This window comes from Engystomops pustulosus, chromosome 3 (assembly GCF_040894005.1).
Source record: "Engystomops pustulosus chromosome 3, aEngPut4.maternal, whole genome shotgun sequence".
NCBI lineage: Eukaryota > Metazoa > Chordata > Amphibia > Anura > Leptodactylidae > Engystomops > Engystomops pustulosus.
Window position 1 is genome coordinate 104,105,931 of NC_092413.1, and position 15,570 is coordinate 104,121,500.

Below are 15,570 nucleotides of genomic sequence, written 5' to 3' on the forward strand. Positions count from 1 at the left end.
AAGTAGTATGTGTTCAACAAGCTAACGCCGAAGCCACTTTTCACCTTCCTGACACAGCCTATTTTTTCAAATCTGCCCTGCGTCACTAAAAGTGGTTATAACTGATTTTGAAATAGTTTTCTCGTGACACTTTGTAATTTGTTAGTTGAAAAATTTTGTTGGTATGTGTTTCGTTTCTTTATAAAAAATTTTGGTGAAAATTTGGAAAAAGTCTTGATTTTTGAAATTGAAAATTTTCCATACGAAGTCATAACGGCAAAAAAACTTGATAACTAACATTAACCGAATGTCTACTTTATGTATCCATGGTTTTTTATTCATTCTCTCTTTTTTGTAAGGTGTTATGAGGCTTTGAACTTTAGGTACGTTTTCTCAAATTTTCATAAAGAATACAAAATCACGCTTTTGCAGGACCAGCTTAGATTTCAAGTCACTTTAAGGGGCCTAAATAAAAGTAAAACCCCATAAATTACCCCATTATAAAAACTACACCTCTTAATGTATGTAAAACAACTTTAATGAAGTTTTTTTTAACCCTTTAATTATTTTACAGGGGATTAAACAAAAGGGATGTAACTGTGAAATTTACATTTTTTTTGGCTAACTGAATGTGTTTTTCAAAAAATTTACGAATTCTCATTGGATAAAATACCAAAACGGTCCACAAAGTTTGATACCCAATTTCTCCTGAGTGTAACAATACCCCGTATGTGGTGGTGACTGCTGTATGTGTACACGTCAGGTTATTGAAGGAAAGCTGCGCCATTCAGAGCAGATTATGCATTGCCCCCTTTTATTGGCTATACAATCTTTATTTTTTGGGAAATTTGGACAAATAAGGGCTTATTTTTTGTGACATTAGATACTCTACCAATTTTTAATTTACCGTATATACTCGAGTATAAGCCGACCCGAGTATAAGCAGAGACCCCTAATTTTACCACCAAAAACTGGGAAAATATATTGACTCGAGTATAAGCCGAGGGTGGGAAATGCGTTGGTCACAGAACCCCCCCAGTAAATAGCCAACCAGCCCCCTATAATAGACAGCCAGTCCAGACTGCCCCCAGTAGTATTCAGCACTGCCCCCCAGTAGTATGCAGCACTGCCCCCCAGTAGTATGCAGCACTGCCCCCCAGTAGTATGCAGCACTGCCCCCCAGTAGTATGCAGCACTGCCCCCCAGTAGTATGCAGCACTGCCCCCCAGTAGTATGCAGCACTGCCCCCCAGTAGTATGCAGCACTGCCCCCCAGTAGTATGCAGAACCCTAGCCTGCCCCGTGTGGTATACAGCTTGCCCCAGCATTAAAAAAAAATAATAAACGTATATACTCCCCCTCCGGTGGCCCCGATGTGCAGCGCTGCTCCCCCGATGTCCGCGCGGCTCATCTTCAGGCTTCCGCGCCCGTCTTCTTTCTTCTGCCGGGCGCCGCCATTGCTCTCTCTCTTGGCCGGCGCCGAGAACAATGGCGGCTCCCTGCAGAAGACAGAAGACGGGCGCGGAAGCCTGAAGACGAACCGCGCGGACATCGGGGGAGCAGCGCTGCACATCGGGGCCACCGGAGGGTGAGTATATACGTTTATTATTTTTTAAGTTTCTTTAACTTCCTATATGACTCGTGTATAAACCGAGGGGACGTTTTTCAGCACATTTTTTGTGCTGAAAAACTCGGCTTATACACAAGTATATACGTTAAGTGGTTCATTCGCTTATTGATGAGATTTTATTAACTTTTAAATGTATGTAGGGAAATTTTTTTTATATTTTTGTTTCCTTTCTTCTTGTATTTTTTTGGGGGCCATTCATTGTACCATAAAAATATCATTATCTTTATTCTATGAATCACTACGGTAATGGTGATACCTCATTTATATAGGTTTTTGTATTAGTTTTTCTTCAGTAAAAATATTTTTTGGTTGACAGAGCTGGTTTAGGGCTTATTTTTTATGTGTTGAGTTGTCCTTTTCAGTGATACCATTATGGCGTACATAACTTATTTTTAATCACTTTTTAGAACATTTTTGTGAAGGGATTAAACCCCTAGGGCAGTGATGGCTAACCTATGGCACTGGTGCCAGAGGTGGCACTCAGAACCCTTTCTGTGGGCACTCAGGCCATCACCAGAGATGACTCTAGGTATCTTCTTGTAGTCCCAGACAGCCCAGGACTTGCTGTGCACAGAGCTATTTTAATGTATCAGCTGTACCTGGGACTATCTCCTGCTTTATTGGTGTCCTCAGAGTGCTGGTATCAATGAAAGATGTGACAAAAAAGTCAAAAGTATAAATCACAAATTAAATTTCTGTGTTGGCACTTTGCGTTAAATAAGCGGGTCTTTGTTGTAGTTTGGGCACTCGGCCTCTAAAAGGTTTGCCATCACTGCCCTAGGGGGATCAGCCTCTTTTGGCCTTAAGGACGCGGCCCCATTATTCAAATCTGGCCTGTGTCACTATAAGTGCTTATAGCTTTGGTACGCTATGAGATATCCAGGGGATTTTGAGATTGTTTTCTCTTGACACATTGTACTTCAAATTAGTTTAAAAATTTAGATGAAATCTTTTGCGTTTAGTTATGGGAAAAAAAACAAAATTTGGCAAAAATTTGGAAAAATTCTTTATTTCAACGTTCTAAATTTTCTACTTTTGATGCAGATAGTCATATCCCCCAAATAAATTCATAACTTACATTTCCCAAATGTCTGCTTTATGTTGCCATGGTTTTTTAAGATTCCACATATTTTACTAGAATAGTATGAGGCTCAGAATTTAGGTATCATTTTTCACATATTTTGTAAAATCACCAGAACCCGTATTTAGATGGACCTGCTCAAATTCTAATTGACACTGAGAGGCATAAATAATAGAGAGACTTTAGGTGTTTTATAGGGGTTAAAACAAAATGGAGGTGCAGTCTGCAAATTGTAATACTTTTTCACAATACACTTATTTTGGGTGGAAAACTAAACATTTACAATGGATTAAAGGACACCTGTCATCAGGTCTCTGCCACTGGTCCTGTCACTACTACCTGTTGGAGCAGCTCACAAGGATCCCATCCCAGCCTTTATCTAGTCATTTCATACATTAATTATTGTAAAATCATAATTTCTTTAATATGTAAATGAGGCTGGTCACATTGTCAGAGGCAGTGATGTCACCCCTGTTACCCCTCCCCTCCCCCTGCTCATGTCTGTGTGTAATGTATAGTAAAGCATTGCTAGTGCGTGTGCTGCATCTGCTGACATGCTACATGCTCCTATACACAGAGACACAGACATCAGCTACACAAATACCTGACATGTTCTGCTATAACATGGCTGCATCCTGGAGCTGTTGTATCTCTCCTATACACACACACAGGCTGCAGGGGGTGTGGCCACCAGCAAGCACATTTAGCAGCATTCACAGCGTTACACAGGCTGTCAGTCAAGCACTGGGGGTGTGTCTGTGCCTCCCACTCTTGAATAAGCTGGACAGCTTGAATATGCTAATGACTCATTGGACATTTCACAGGTCATTTGCATACAGCTTTAGGACCTCATTGCTTAGGTGTTTACAGGCATGTAGAGGGACAATGAAGGGATAGAGACAATGCTTTCTAATGGCAGTTTATGAAAATCTATTTAGATTAGAGGGGTTATTTTGCATGACGGGTCCTCTTTAAATGAAAAAAGGCTCCACAAAGTTTGATACCTAATTCCTCCTGAGTACACCGATACCCCTATGTGCTGGTAACCTGCTGTATGGGCGCACGGCCGGGCATAGAAGGGAAGGAGGCGCCATCCAGATCAGATTTGCTATGGCACATTGTACAGGCTATAATTTTTTTCTTTTTTTTTAATGTGGACCTATAGGGGCTTATTTCTTTTGCCATATGAGATTCACTTTTCTGGTAGGTAATTATTGGGCATCTATAGCTAATTGGTGAGATTTTATGAACTCTTTGTTGGAGGAAATGAAAATCGTCAAATTTTTATGGTTTTTTTTTTTTTTTTTTGGTCGTTAACCATACCATAAAAATAGTATATTTTTTTTATTTTATGGGTCGCCACGATTACGAAAAGACCTCATTTATATAAATTTATTTTTTCCCATTTTTGCTGAATAAAAAGTAATTTGGCAAAAATGTTGTTAATTTTAGCATCACCGTCTTTCATATGCATAACTTTTTTATTCTTCGCCTCACAAATCTGTGCAAGGGCTTATTTTTTGCGAGAAAGATTGTTCTTTTTAGTGGTCTTATTTTAGAGTGCGTGACATTTTTTAAATCCCTTTTTAGAGCATTTTTTTTATAGGGTATTAATTGAAAATTATCTTTTTTTTCAGTTTTTTTGGTTTTTTTTTATGGGGTTCACTTTGCGGTTCTAATAATGATTCTGTTTTATTATGCAGATTGTTACGGACGCAGGGATACCAAATATGTGGGGGTTTTGTGTATTTTATTCAATTGTACTGAATAACAACTAATTTGGAGAAAATCTTGTTCATTTTAGCATCACCATCTTTTTATATGCATAACCTTTTTATTTTTAGGCTGACAAATCTGGTTAAGGGCTTATTTTTTGCGAGTAGTTGTTCTTTTGAGTGGGCTTATTTTAGAGTCCATTTTTAAATCCCTTTTTAGAGCATTTTTTATAGGGTATTAATTAAAAATGATCTTTTTTCGGAACGTTTTTTTTCTCCGGCGTGTACCGTGTGGGTTCAGTAACTATTATGTTTTATTATACAGATTGTTACGGACGCGGCAATACCAAATATGCAGGGTTTTTTTTTGTTTTTGTGGGTTTTTTTTATACTTTATTAAGTATTTAAATGGGAAAGTGACAGTTTAGGGGCTTATATTTTAATGTATTTTTGATTTATTCTAATGTGTAGTGTTCAGTGTTTTTCACTTTTTTTTTTTTTTTTTTTTTTACTTATACACACTTGAACCAGTGATGCTCTGATCGCTGGCTCAAGTTCAATTCGCTGCTCTACAATACTATTTTATTGTAGAGCAGTGTAATCTGTCTGGCATGCTCGTGCATGCTCAGACAGTTTGCAGTCGGACCCGGAAGGGGTCTGACTGCCAGGGAGACCGGGCAGCTCCTGGGCACATGCCAGTCCTCGGAGCTGCCCAGAAGTGGATCGGATCCCCCTGTAAGCGGTAGAGTAAAGATCCTCTGCAGAGTGATTAATTTTACTTGCTGCCTTTTTTCTGGGCCAGTCTGTGGAGGCTTGCACCAGACAATGTGTGGTTTATATGCTTTGTTGCTTGCACTATATATTTTGTAGATCTGGTCATATATGCATCGACTGGTTGTGTTTAAATCTTATAAAATACTTGTTGACCACTCATTTGGCTATAACATTGTAAATATTATTTTATAACATTTCTTGCATTCTTCTCTCCTATAGAATGCTGAGGTGTCGGTCTTTGAAGTAAACATCCGATTTGTTGGTGGCCTTTTGTCTGCATATCATCTTTCTGGAGAGGAGGTAAGACTTTTTCCTCTGCCAGACAGTTTTATTGAGTGCCAATACCTGGTTGTCTAAAAGGTTTTCAAGGCTATTGAAATTCCTACGTAAAGCTCAAAATGATGTAAAATAAAGTAAACCCCTGGTTCCTCTCCGGTCTCTATGGGGATGTGTGACTACTATAGCCAATCCCTGGCTGCAGCCATTACCTCAGATGTGTCCTCTGCCACCATGATTACCAGCATTGGTAACATGTCCTTGTTGAAATGTATGTACAGGCAGTCCCCAGGTTACGTACAAGATAGGTTCCATAGGTTTGTTCTTAAGTTGAATTTGTATGTAAGTCGAAACTGTATACTCTATAATTGTAGATCCAGACAACATTTTATTTTGCCCCAGTGACAATTGGAGTTAGAAAATTTTTTGCTGTAATTGGACCAAGGATTATCAATAAAGCTTCATTACAGACACCTTACAGCTGATTATTGCAGCCTGGGACTAAAGAAAAGCATTGAGAGAGCTTCACCAAAGGGCCCAGTGGACAGGGGGTGCATCTTTAACTATGGGTCGTCTGTAAGTCAGGTGCCCTTAAGTAGGGGACCGCCTCTACTGTGCTATGTATGGTGAAAGTGGTGGACTACAGTAAGGTAGCATTGTTGGTCTTTAACCTCTAATCAGCATACATAGATAAAAGAATTGTCCTCAATTAAAATGTGTTAAAGCAATGCAATAAGTGCACATTGAAAGCTTTCCATTTTATGAGATCAAAACATTTCTTCATTCAGGTTCTCCTCCCACTTGAAGATACAATAGTCTCAATGTTGAATACAGTTTCTGAATAATGCCAAATATATATAATATTTAACAATACCTAAATTCAGGGCCACATCAGCCACAGGATTCTGTCTCGTCAGAGTTGCAAACCTGCAAAAAAAAAAAAAAACACAATTTCAGTTTGGATCATCTTAACCATGTGTCTGGGAGTAACTTCTTGTAAGTTCTTTAAGATGGACAGCATACAATCTGATGAGAAATACATTCTGTGTCTCAATGTGGTTTTTTGGGGTTTGAAAAACATGGCCGCTATCTTCCAAAAACTGTGCCACACCTGACCATGATTTGAACAGTATTGCAGCAAAGTCATAAAAAAATAATGGAGCTGATCAATATAATGCACATAAAAACTCTGCCTAAAGAATTGATACATTCTTTAGGTCAACTTGGCCTAAATCAAGATTGTAATGAAAGTTGGTTATACGTTTAAAGGGAATCTGTAATCAGAAATTGACCTAATAAACCACTACCAGCAGAATAAAACCTTCCAGATCGTGTAAATTGCTTGTTTAAAGGGGTATTCCGGCAATATGAACGTCTGATACAAAAACCCATTATGCTATAAATAAATGAATATAACAAAACAAAATGCCATTAGTCACAAAATGGAGCTTTAGTTCTCAGTAACTCCTCCTCCCTCTTATGCTCTGCACACAGTGATGATGTAACAGACTGTCCTGCTCTGTTACTACAGTAATGATGTGTAACTGCAATCACTGCACGTCACCAAAACACTAGTCACACTGGATGCACTGCAACCAACCGACTACAGCCAAACTTAGTGATGATCACATGATCCGACCAGTTAGGTACAGGACATGTGATGTGGACATGTGACCAGCGGCCATCTTCTGTCCTGTGTCTGCTCCATGGTAGGAAATTAACGGACTGATTAAAGGGCCAGCAGCATTTTCTGCTGAGGGGAGCAAAATTTTAAATAACAACTAATTACATATTAGCTTATATTTTAATGACCCATTTGTATAAGAATTATGCTGATTCCTGGAATACCTCAGAACACCCCCTTTTCCTACATTTGATGCCCTTATGTCCCAGATTCTCGCTATCCGGCTGTCCTCCTGCACCAGAATCAGTTTATTTTATGGATGATGCCACCACTTTGGGCTAGAAGGTGTTAAGCTGCTTGACAACATACTGGTAAGTGGTTTATTAGGTCCATTTCTGCTGATGGGTTCCATTTAACCCCTTCACGACTGCCATACAGCTTTATACAGCTTTATATTTACACATGCCCTGTGCAGAAAGCACGTTTTTTTACATGCCTTGACAGTGGCCTACTTCAAACGCCTGTATCTTCTGAACCCTAGTACCTTGAAACACAACTCTGATGTCCTTAAACAGGAGATTCTCCCATCTCTTAATGTGTTCGAGCATTTGCCTTTGAGCATTTGCATTTAAGAACTTTCAGTCACCTCTATTGGCCCTAAGGCCATAAGTGTAGTGGTATATTAAAGACTGTGCACATCATAAGATTTTCATGCCGAAATTAAGTAAAGCTTTATTCCTACTCATTATTTTAGGTTTTCAACAACTATTCAGGAAGAAGCTCCTCTTGCTATTATGCACACTGCACATTTCTAAAACCCAACCCTTGTGCACAAACAATAAGATGCCTCCAGTAAAATACTGCGGTTTGGCCAAACATCAGTGTAGGAAATCTGTCATATTCATTTTGGGTTTGTGCAATACTCCTTGGCTGCTCCACTTAAATCTGACAGTGGCCTGGAGGAAGAAAGATGCCTTTCCCATTCTAGAATGAAGGATCTATATGCCCTTCACTATTCTGATATGCTACAAAGCAAGGCTCTTGCTGTACAATGAGTTTTTTGTTGATAGGGCAATTCTGTTTTTGGCTGATCACAAAATGTAAAGTGTGTGACAATAACAAGAGAATAACCATACTTAACAACATGCAACGTGTAGAGAAAAATCCAGTAAAATGCTGAAAATGGGAAAATAAAAAAGTGCAACGTTTCTTTATATATAAAATATTCTATATATATTTTACCTGATTTTATTCTGTGCTGTATCTGGTTACTAGCTGCACAACATAGCTCACATAAGGATCATTGTTTTAAAGGAAAGCTTTCAGCAGAAATTGACCCATTAAACAACTACCAGTATGTTGTGAAGCAGATTACCACCTTCCAGATTGTTTCTTCCAAGGCCCAGTGTGGGGGCTTCAATCAGAAAATCACTTAAGTAAATTTGTTGTATAAAGTAACAGAGGCTGAGAACTTTGCAAAGAAGTTAAGATCGCCCTCAGCAGGTCCCTCTACTGTGATTGTCATCATGCACTAGACTTGGTGATGTCCCAGGATGCAGGACAGTCAATTGCAGCAGTAAAATATTTTATAAAACCAGTTTACATCTCACTTCAAAGTTGATTTTCTGGATGCTGCCTCTGCATTGGGTCATGATACAAACCTATTCTGAAAGGTCTGAAACTGCTAGAAAGCATACTTGTAGTGGTGTGTTAATCCGATGCCTGCTGACATGTCCCCTTTAAATGGACATCCCTTATCCATACATGCTTTTAGAATGATCTCATCTATATCGAGCCACTGCCAGCAATCTCTTTATATAATAAATATTCATGGGTGGAATCACATAATCAGGTTTTGTGAAGGTTTCATCAGCCAAAGCTAGTAGTAAATCCAGAAAGAAAATAATGAAATTAAAAGCTGTGTACATATCTCTTTGCCTCTCTATATACCAAAATATAAAACAGCCACATGCATTTCAATAGGCAATACATCTGTCTATCTGAATGGACGTACTGACCAGCGTACTGTACATGGGGAAAAAGATGGAGCTTGCCGCACTCATCCCTATGAAGAGAGGAGGGATGAGCTCTCTCCCACGTGCGCCTGTATGCTCGCCATGGCTTTGGTGAACATAAGTTTGTCTGAAAGAGGCCTTAGTTTCTGTTTATTAAATCGATGGTACAGCCTGCCACAGACTCCGTTGTTAAGATTAACAACTTGTATGGTTACTTTACTACCCTCTGATCTTTACAGAATTCCATGAAATACAGAAAGTATATTTCCATCTTGATCTGTTTTCGATCCACTGTAATATTTGTAGTTCTTGTGAAAATGTTCCTTCTTGTTGTCATGAATGACAGACAGGAGGAAAGCTTATGGGGAAATGGTTTGTCATCTGACATGACAGGTGCTGCATGAACAGATGTCGACTCTCCCCGAAAGGGTGGATTGCAGAAGTCAGGATGAACAGCTTTCAACTGGGCATAAAAATCTGTTTTGTTGTGGAGCTGACAGATTTAAGCGGACACGGCAGAACCTAATTATCATTGTCACACACTTGGGTTCATTTTACAATCACATTTTGGATCTACAGTTACAGAATCTTAAATCATTTGGACTGACGAAATCTTAAACTGTTTATTGATTTCCCAATAATGCTTGTGAGCTCAGAAAGAGATGCTACAGCTTCAGGAAGTACATTTTATTATGTATACGTGTTGAAATGTAAGATGCATCAACAGCCCTCTACCATCCACCTGAGGTCAAGCTCACTCTGGATTGTTTTTGACGAAGCAAAGATGCCCCGTGGAATTTGTACGCTAGGGTTGTTGCTTCTCTGAGTTGAAAGCAGGATGTCCTCTCACAGCGCTGCCCTTAGCTCTTTTCATTCCATTGCTTCAGAATCGCTCCTCTCTGCAGTGAGTGACTGTTGTAAGCAAACCGCATCCTGCCAGAGAGAGGGGGTTTGGATCAGTTTAGAGTAGAGCGCAAAGAGCACTGCTGTGTGAGGACACACCCACAGTGTACTTAGATGGACTTCAATCCTGAAATATATCGTATATACTCGAGTATAAGCCGACCCGAGTATAAGCCGAAACCCCTAATTTCAACACAAAAAACTGGGAAAACCTATTGACTCGAGTATAAGCCGAGGGTGGGAAATGCCTCCCAATATATAGTCTGCCAGCCCCTGTAGCATACAGCCTGCCCAGCCCCTGTAGTAGGAAAAAAATAACACTGTACTCATCTTTCCGACGTCCCCCATAGATTCTCTTCTGTCTCAGACTGTCTCAGACAGAAGAGGACCTATGATGTCAGATGATGTCAGAAAGGTGAGTTTTGACTTTATTTTTTTAGTTGACTCGAGTATAAGCCGAGTTAGGGTTTTTGAGCACAAATTTTGTGTTGAAAAACTAGGCTTATACTCGAATATATACATTTTTGTCACTGCTAATACTGTTCTCTGGGACTGATAACTAGCACTGTGTGCAGTTCTCAGTTAACTCTGCTGGCAGATTCTCTAAAAGCAAGGAGTGTATCCTTTTTCAAAATATAGAAAAACATCTATACTTGAAATTTATATGGGAAATAAAAAGATTTTCTGTGCTCTTACTTACAACTTTGAAATTACACACCAGTAAGGAGGATTAAACCGTGCTGGGCTGTGTTTAACCCCTTAGTACCACCCATCTAACATGCATGCATACATTCATTAGAGCACTGGTGCAAGGTAGTTTGATATGATGCCAGCTCAGTTAAGCTAGAGATGGGCGACCTTGCACTGTTCATGAATACCGGACCATGCACTGGTTGGTCTTCAAACACCATAGTTATTTAAGATGCACAGAGTCCATTCCTATATCCTGCATGGCAGCAGTGCCATACGGTTTGTAATGATGATTAGTGTACAGCCGTGTTCTGCAGGGAAACGGGGAACCCTTGCATCATATTTAACTATAATACATGTAGTCCCATTTCCGGCAGATTTTGATTTTTTTGTTTTTTGTTTTATGATTTTCTTTATATATTTTTAATACACATTTCCACAATCCTACCTCTAAAATCATTATATCTTTCTTAAAAGATTGGTGAAGCTATGTCAACATTAAAAAAAAAAAAACAGTGTGGCAACAGGAAAATTTTTACAAAAAAATTATACAGTGTCATAGGATGCAGATGAGACTTGGTACTTGGCTCTTTATTTTTTTATTTTAATAAAAACTAGTTTTTATTTGATTTTGTGAAGAAACAGAATATGAAATATAAAGACTTGCAGATACTGTTGTGTAGTACAGGCAGTCCCCGGGCTACATACAAGATAGGGTCCATAGGTTTGTACTTAAGTTGAATTTGTATGTAAGTCGAAACTGTATATTTTATAATGGTAGATCCAGACCAAAAAATTTTTTGCCCCAGTGACAATTGGAGTTTCAAAATTTTTTGCTGTAATTGGACCAAGGATTATTAATAAAGCTTCATTACAGACACTTTACAGCTGATCATTACAGCCTGGGACTACAGTAAAGCATTTAGAGAGCTTTACAAGTGGTCACTGTTGGCAGAGGGGTCTGTCTTTAACTATGAGTCGTCTGTAAGTCAGGTGTCCTTAAATAGGGGACCGCCTGTAATTGCAGCAAGGAGTTGACAACATTATTAGTAGATGTGCAACATTTTACCCCACTGGGGACCAACGGAAATGGGGGCAATTGGCTGCCTTGGTAATGGCCTTGTGTCTGTGGTCACAGTGACTTGGTCCTAAACTTGGCCTTGTCTACCCCTGTCTGGGCCAGCAGAATAAAAGCAAGAAAAGGAGGGGCTGACCGTAATATGGAAGATAGTCCCCTTGGGCCACTCCTGGTGTATATTGGTGGTCAATCCCTAGCTGGTGGCAGAAGGGAGGCCCTTGATTCTGACGGCAGGCCAGGGATGCACTCTGGAGACACTGAAGAAACGGGGTAAAAACTTAGTTTAATAGCAAACAGTCCAAACAAGCAGCCAAGTAAAGACTGTCAAAAGTTTCTCCTGTGTCTTGCAGGTCTGTCTATTGCTTGGCTTGAGTGTAGGCAATCCTTAGTTGCAGGAATGTTTTAGTACCACAGACCTGGATCGGTGTGTCAGCTAGGCTGGCTTGTCTCTTTTGGAGCACTTTTGGCTCTGCTGCATCAGCAGCTCAGCAATGCCTTTATGGTGTCTGTAGCAGTAGACATTCTAACTCATGATTCTAACACGCACTTCAGATCTGCAGACCAGTTCTTTATTTCACCTTGGTCATGGATTCCAGGTACCAATCAATGATCGTCTGAGTTACTACATGGATGATACATTTAGTGTAAACAAAAAATATATCTTTCAAGTCACATAGCAGTACATGTAAAAGCATTTCCACTATGTTGCGGTAGTGTTGTTCCATGCAACGACTAGAGGGGGGAGAATGCAGTCGGGAGTTTTGGCCATTATCTTTACTCCTGGACTTGTGAGCTTACTTATTAACCTCTGAACTGGAGTTGCTTATAACCTCAGTGAAGTGATCAGTTCCACTGGGTCCCTTTACCATTCAATGTCAGATTTGGATTCATAATGGCCTAACTCCAGTTTACTTTTGTAGATGGATCCGCCTATAAAGAATTGTCCCCAACCACTGATGTAAGCTTATAACAAGGTTTTTCAGCTGCACTTGTACAGCGTATGGTCTCCTGGGATCTTCATACACTGTTGTTTTGCTCTAAAGTGTTTTAAGGTTTGTTTTATAACCTGGGTATTTCTTTTCCATGATTTATTTTTACCACATGTCCTAGGTCTTGTATGTATATTCACCCTGTGTATCTCCTAAACTAGCAGTATATGACAAAGGCCGCTCTTAAGGACATGCCTGCACCTGGGAAAAGAGCCCTGTCGAGAGAGCGATTCATCTCATCAGTCCAGAGTATTGATTGGAGTAGGCAGATTGTAGCCCAGGAAGTTTAGAAGACAGCCACTTAAGAGAAAACAAGCCATTTGCAGCATGCATTGGTTTGGGATGTGCAGACACACAATCTGTATTCTCTGTGCTGGCACATTACACATGCTGTTACTGCATGATTCCACCACAAATTGGATAGAAACGAGTTAAGCTGAAATAACCTGCATCTCATTATTGTCAATGGATTAATCAGTGACACACACACACACACACACACACACACACACACACACACACACACACACACACACACACACACACACACACACACACACACACACACACACACACACACACACACACACACACACACACTTTTCTGTTACTATATGTGAACCTAGCTTTATTTTCAGATGTCAATATGTCATGAGATAATGTCTACATTTTACTAATGCAGCCATTACAGACAATACTGGTGACGGACGACTCATGATATCTAATGTGCGAGCTGCAGAATACTTTCAGAGCTCCGCTGTTCTAAACCTCTCATGTGCATTTGCTATTGAGGTTTATATAAAAAATTCTAGTTATAGCTCTCGCCTCACACTTTCCACACTAGAAAAAAATTGCTATCTTTTGGGGAATACATTAAGTAACGTGAAACGCTTTCCAAAATTATTGCAGAAAGTGACTTGTACGTTTACTGGAGAGATTTAATTCCTCTTCTATTTGCAAGAAATGCATATTTCTCTGCGAAGGAAATCCCAGCATGTAAACTGAAAAAAAACCCCTTGTCTACAGTGATTCCTCACGAGATTGTATCCTGATTAATTTCCCGGGTAGTACTTTCTTGCAGAGGGTTTCAAGATAATCAGTGGATTCCCTCTGGACCTTAAAAGTCTGATGCTGGGTATACATACTCAGCATCCTCAGACATCCTCGGCATACTCAGACAAAACCTTGAAGGATGTAAAAAAAAAAAAAATTGCCCTTTCACTAAATAAAAAACACTGCGACAACAAATGCTTAAGTTTTGCCTTTGTGAAGGTGAACATTTGGCAATACGTGTGTGTAAACAGGTTTCTCTGTTAATGTATACCTAGTCGTCCCTGAGGCAGTGGGCTCATATCACACACTACACAGGGGGAAGGGGGCAGATTCTTCAGCCCCATAGAGAAGTTAATACGAGACACTAAAAAGTGTTTCTTCTCTGCAGCAGGATGCCTGTTTTTTGTCTTGGTTTCTGTCTTGTCTCCCTTCTTCCCCTCTGCAAAGTCTTCTATTCTGATATTCTGTGTTGTGGCAGACTAGATACATTCTTTTGTGGGAGAATAGCACAGAATATAAGCCTATAGACAGAAAAACAAACTGTTCAATTACATCTAAGTAGAGGAATTTAGATGAGCTATGTGGGGGGGGGGGGGATTATTAAGAACCAAGTCAGACTTTCCAACAGCAAAGACTGGCATTTTGGTATGTTTCACACATACAATAATTAGATCTGTAAAGATAACACAGTAATTGGTGATATATTATCTGTTCTTATTTCCAAATTAAAGTATCTTTGGAGTGAGAAAAATTACAAAAATGACTTAGACTTGACATCTTCTGTGTGGCAGCCGCCTGTTTAATTAAAAAAACAAAGATTGTAACCTAAAGTTATGAAATCTTCTGCCATTTCCCTTTTTAATATACCGTACATATGTTTCCAGTGCTACATTGTTACCAGCATTGTATTTTATTAGGGTATTGCCTATGTATATATATAACGCGTGCGTTTTCAAACACCTCAGAAAAGTGAAGAGGAGGAGATTTACCTGGTTACATAACCCTTAACAATGCGTTCACAAACTCTACAAGCTACAGACAGATAAGGTTTCCTTGATTTAGATGAGGGAGCAGGGCTGAGAATGTCATTGTGTGTCATAAAGCTTCTAATGGATCTCATCATCTCTAATCTCGCTTTTCTATGTGTCCGATACTAGTAGAATGTTCAGCTAAATGGATAAATGTGGACCCATTGCCGGCACACAGCATCTCATAGCACAGAGGAATCATGAAGTGTCTGCTTAGAGAGTCCCCACCCACACTCTGGAATCTTATACTGACCATCACTGAGTTATAGGAGCTGAACGGCAATAAAAATGAGTAAAATTGTAAAGTAATGGGGTTATAATGTTTGTTAAAAGATCACTAGGGGATTACAGTTTGAGAACTTTCTTTCATGGGCAAACCCCTTTAATATGATAAGCCTAAGGAGAAATTTATTAACGAGACCTTTGCACCATTTACACTATTTCCTTTAGTTACATCAAGAAGTGGCCCATCCATGCGCCATATTGGAGACTGGATTACAGCTAAAACCATAGCATATGACTACACAATGATCAGCTCGGAGGTCACGCAACATTCAGGCCTGCTGCAAAATCCCGAGCTCAGCGTCTGATTCCATGGGTAAAATACTCTTTGGATTTTTCCCATGAGTATTCTGATCCAAAAAAATGCTGTGTAAATCTATTCTAGGAGTTTACTACAGACTACACCATCCCTTTGTTTATCTGATGAAAAACAATGGATTGTGTTTATCATACA

The 15,570-nt window shown here is 39.5% G+C and overlaps 1 protein-coding gene across 1 annotated transcript in view; it reads left to right on the forward strand.

The window, feature by feature from the left end:
- The window catches only part of MAN1A1 (mannosidase alpha class 1A member 1), a 133,813-nt gene that overhangs the window by 57,391 nt on the left and 60,852 nt on the right, over window positions 1–15,570 (forward strand). Inside the window, exon 5 of the mRNA XM_072141681.1 lies at window positions 5,398–5,478. Within this exon, the coding sequence (XP_071997782.1) occupies window positions 5,398–5,478 (81 nt within the window). The remainder of the gene's footprint in view (window positions 1–5,397; window positions 5,479–15,570) is intronic.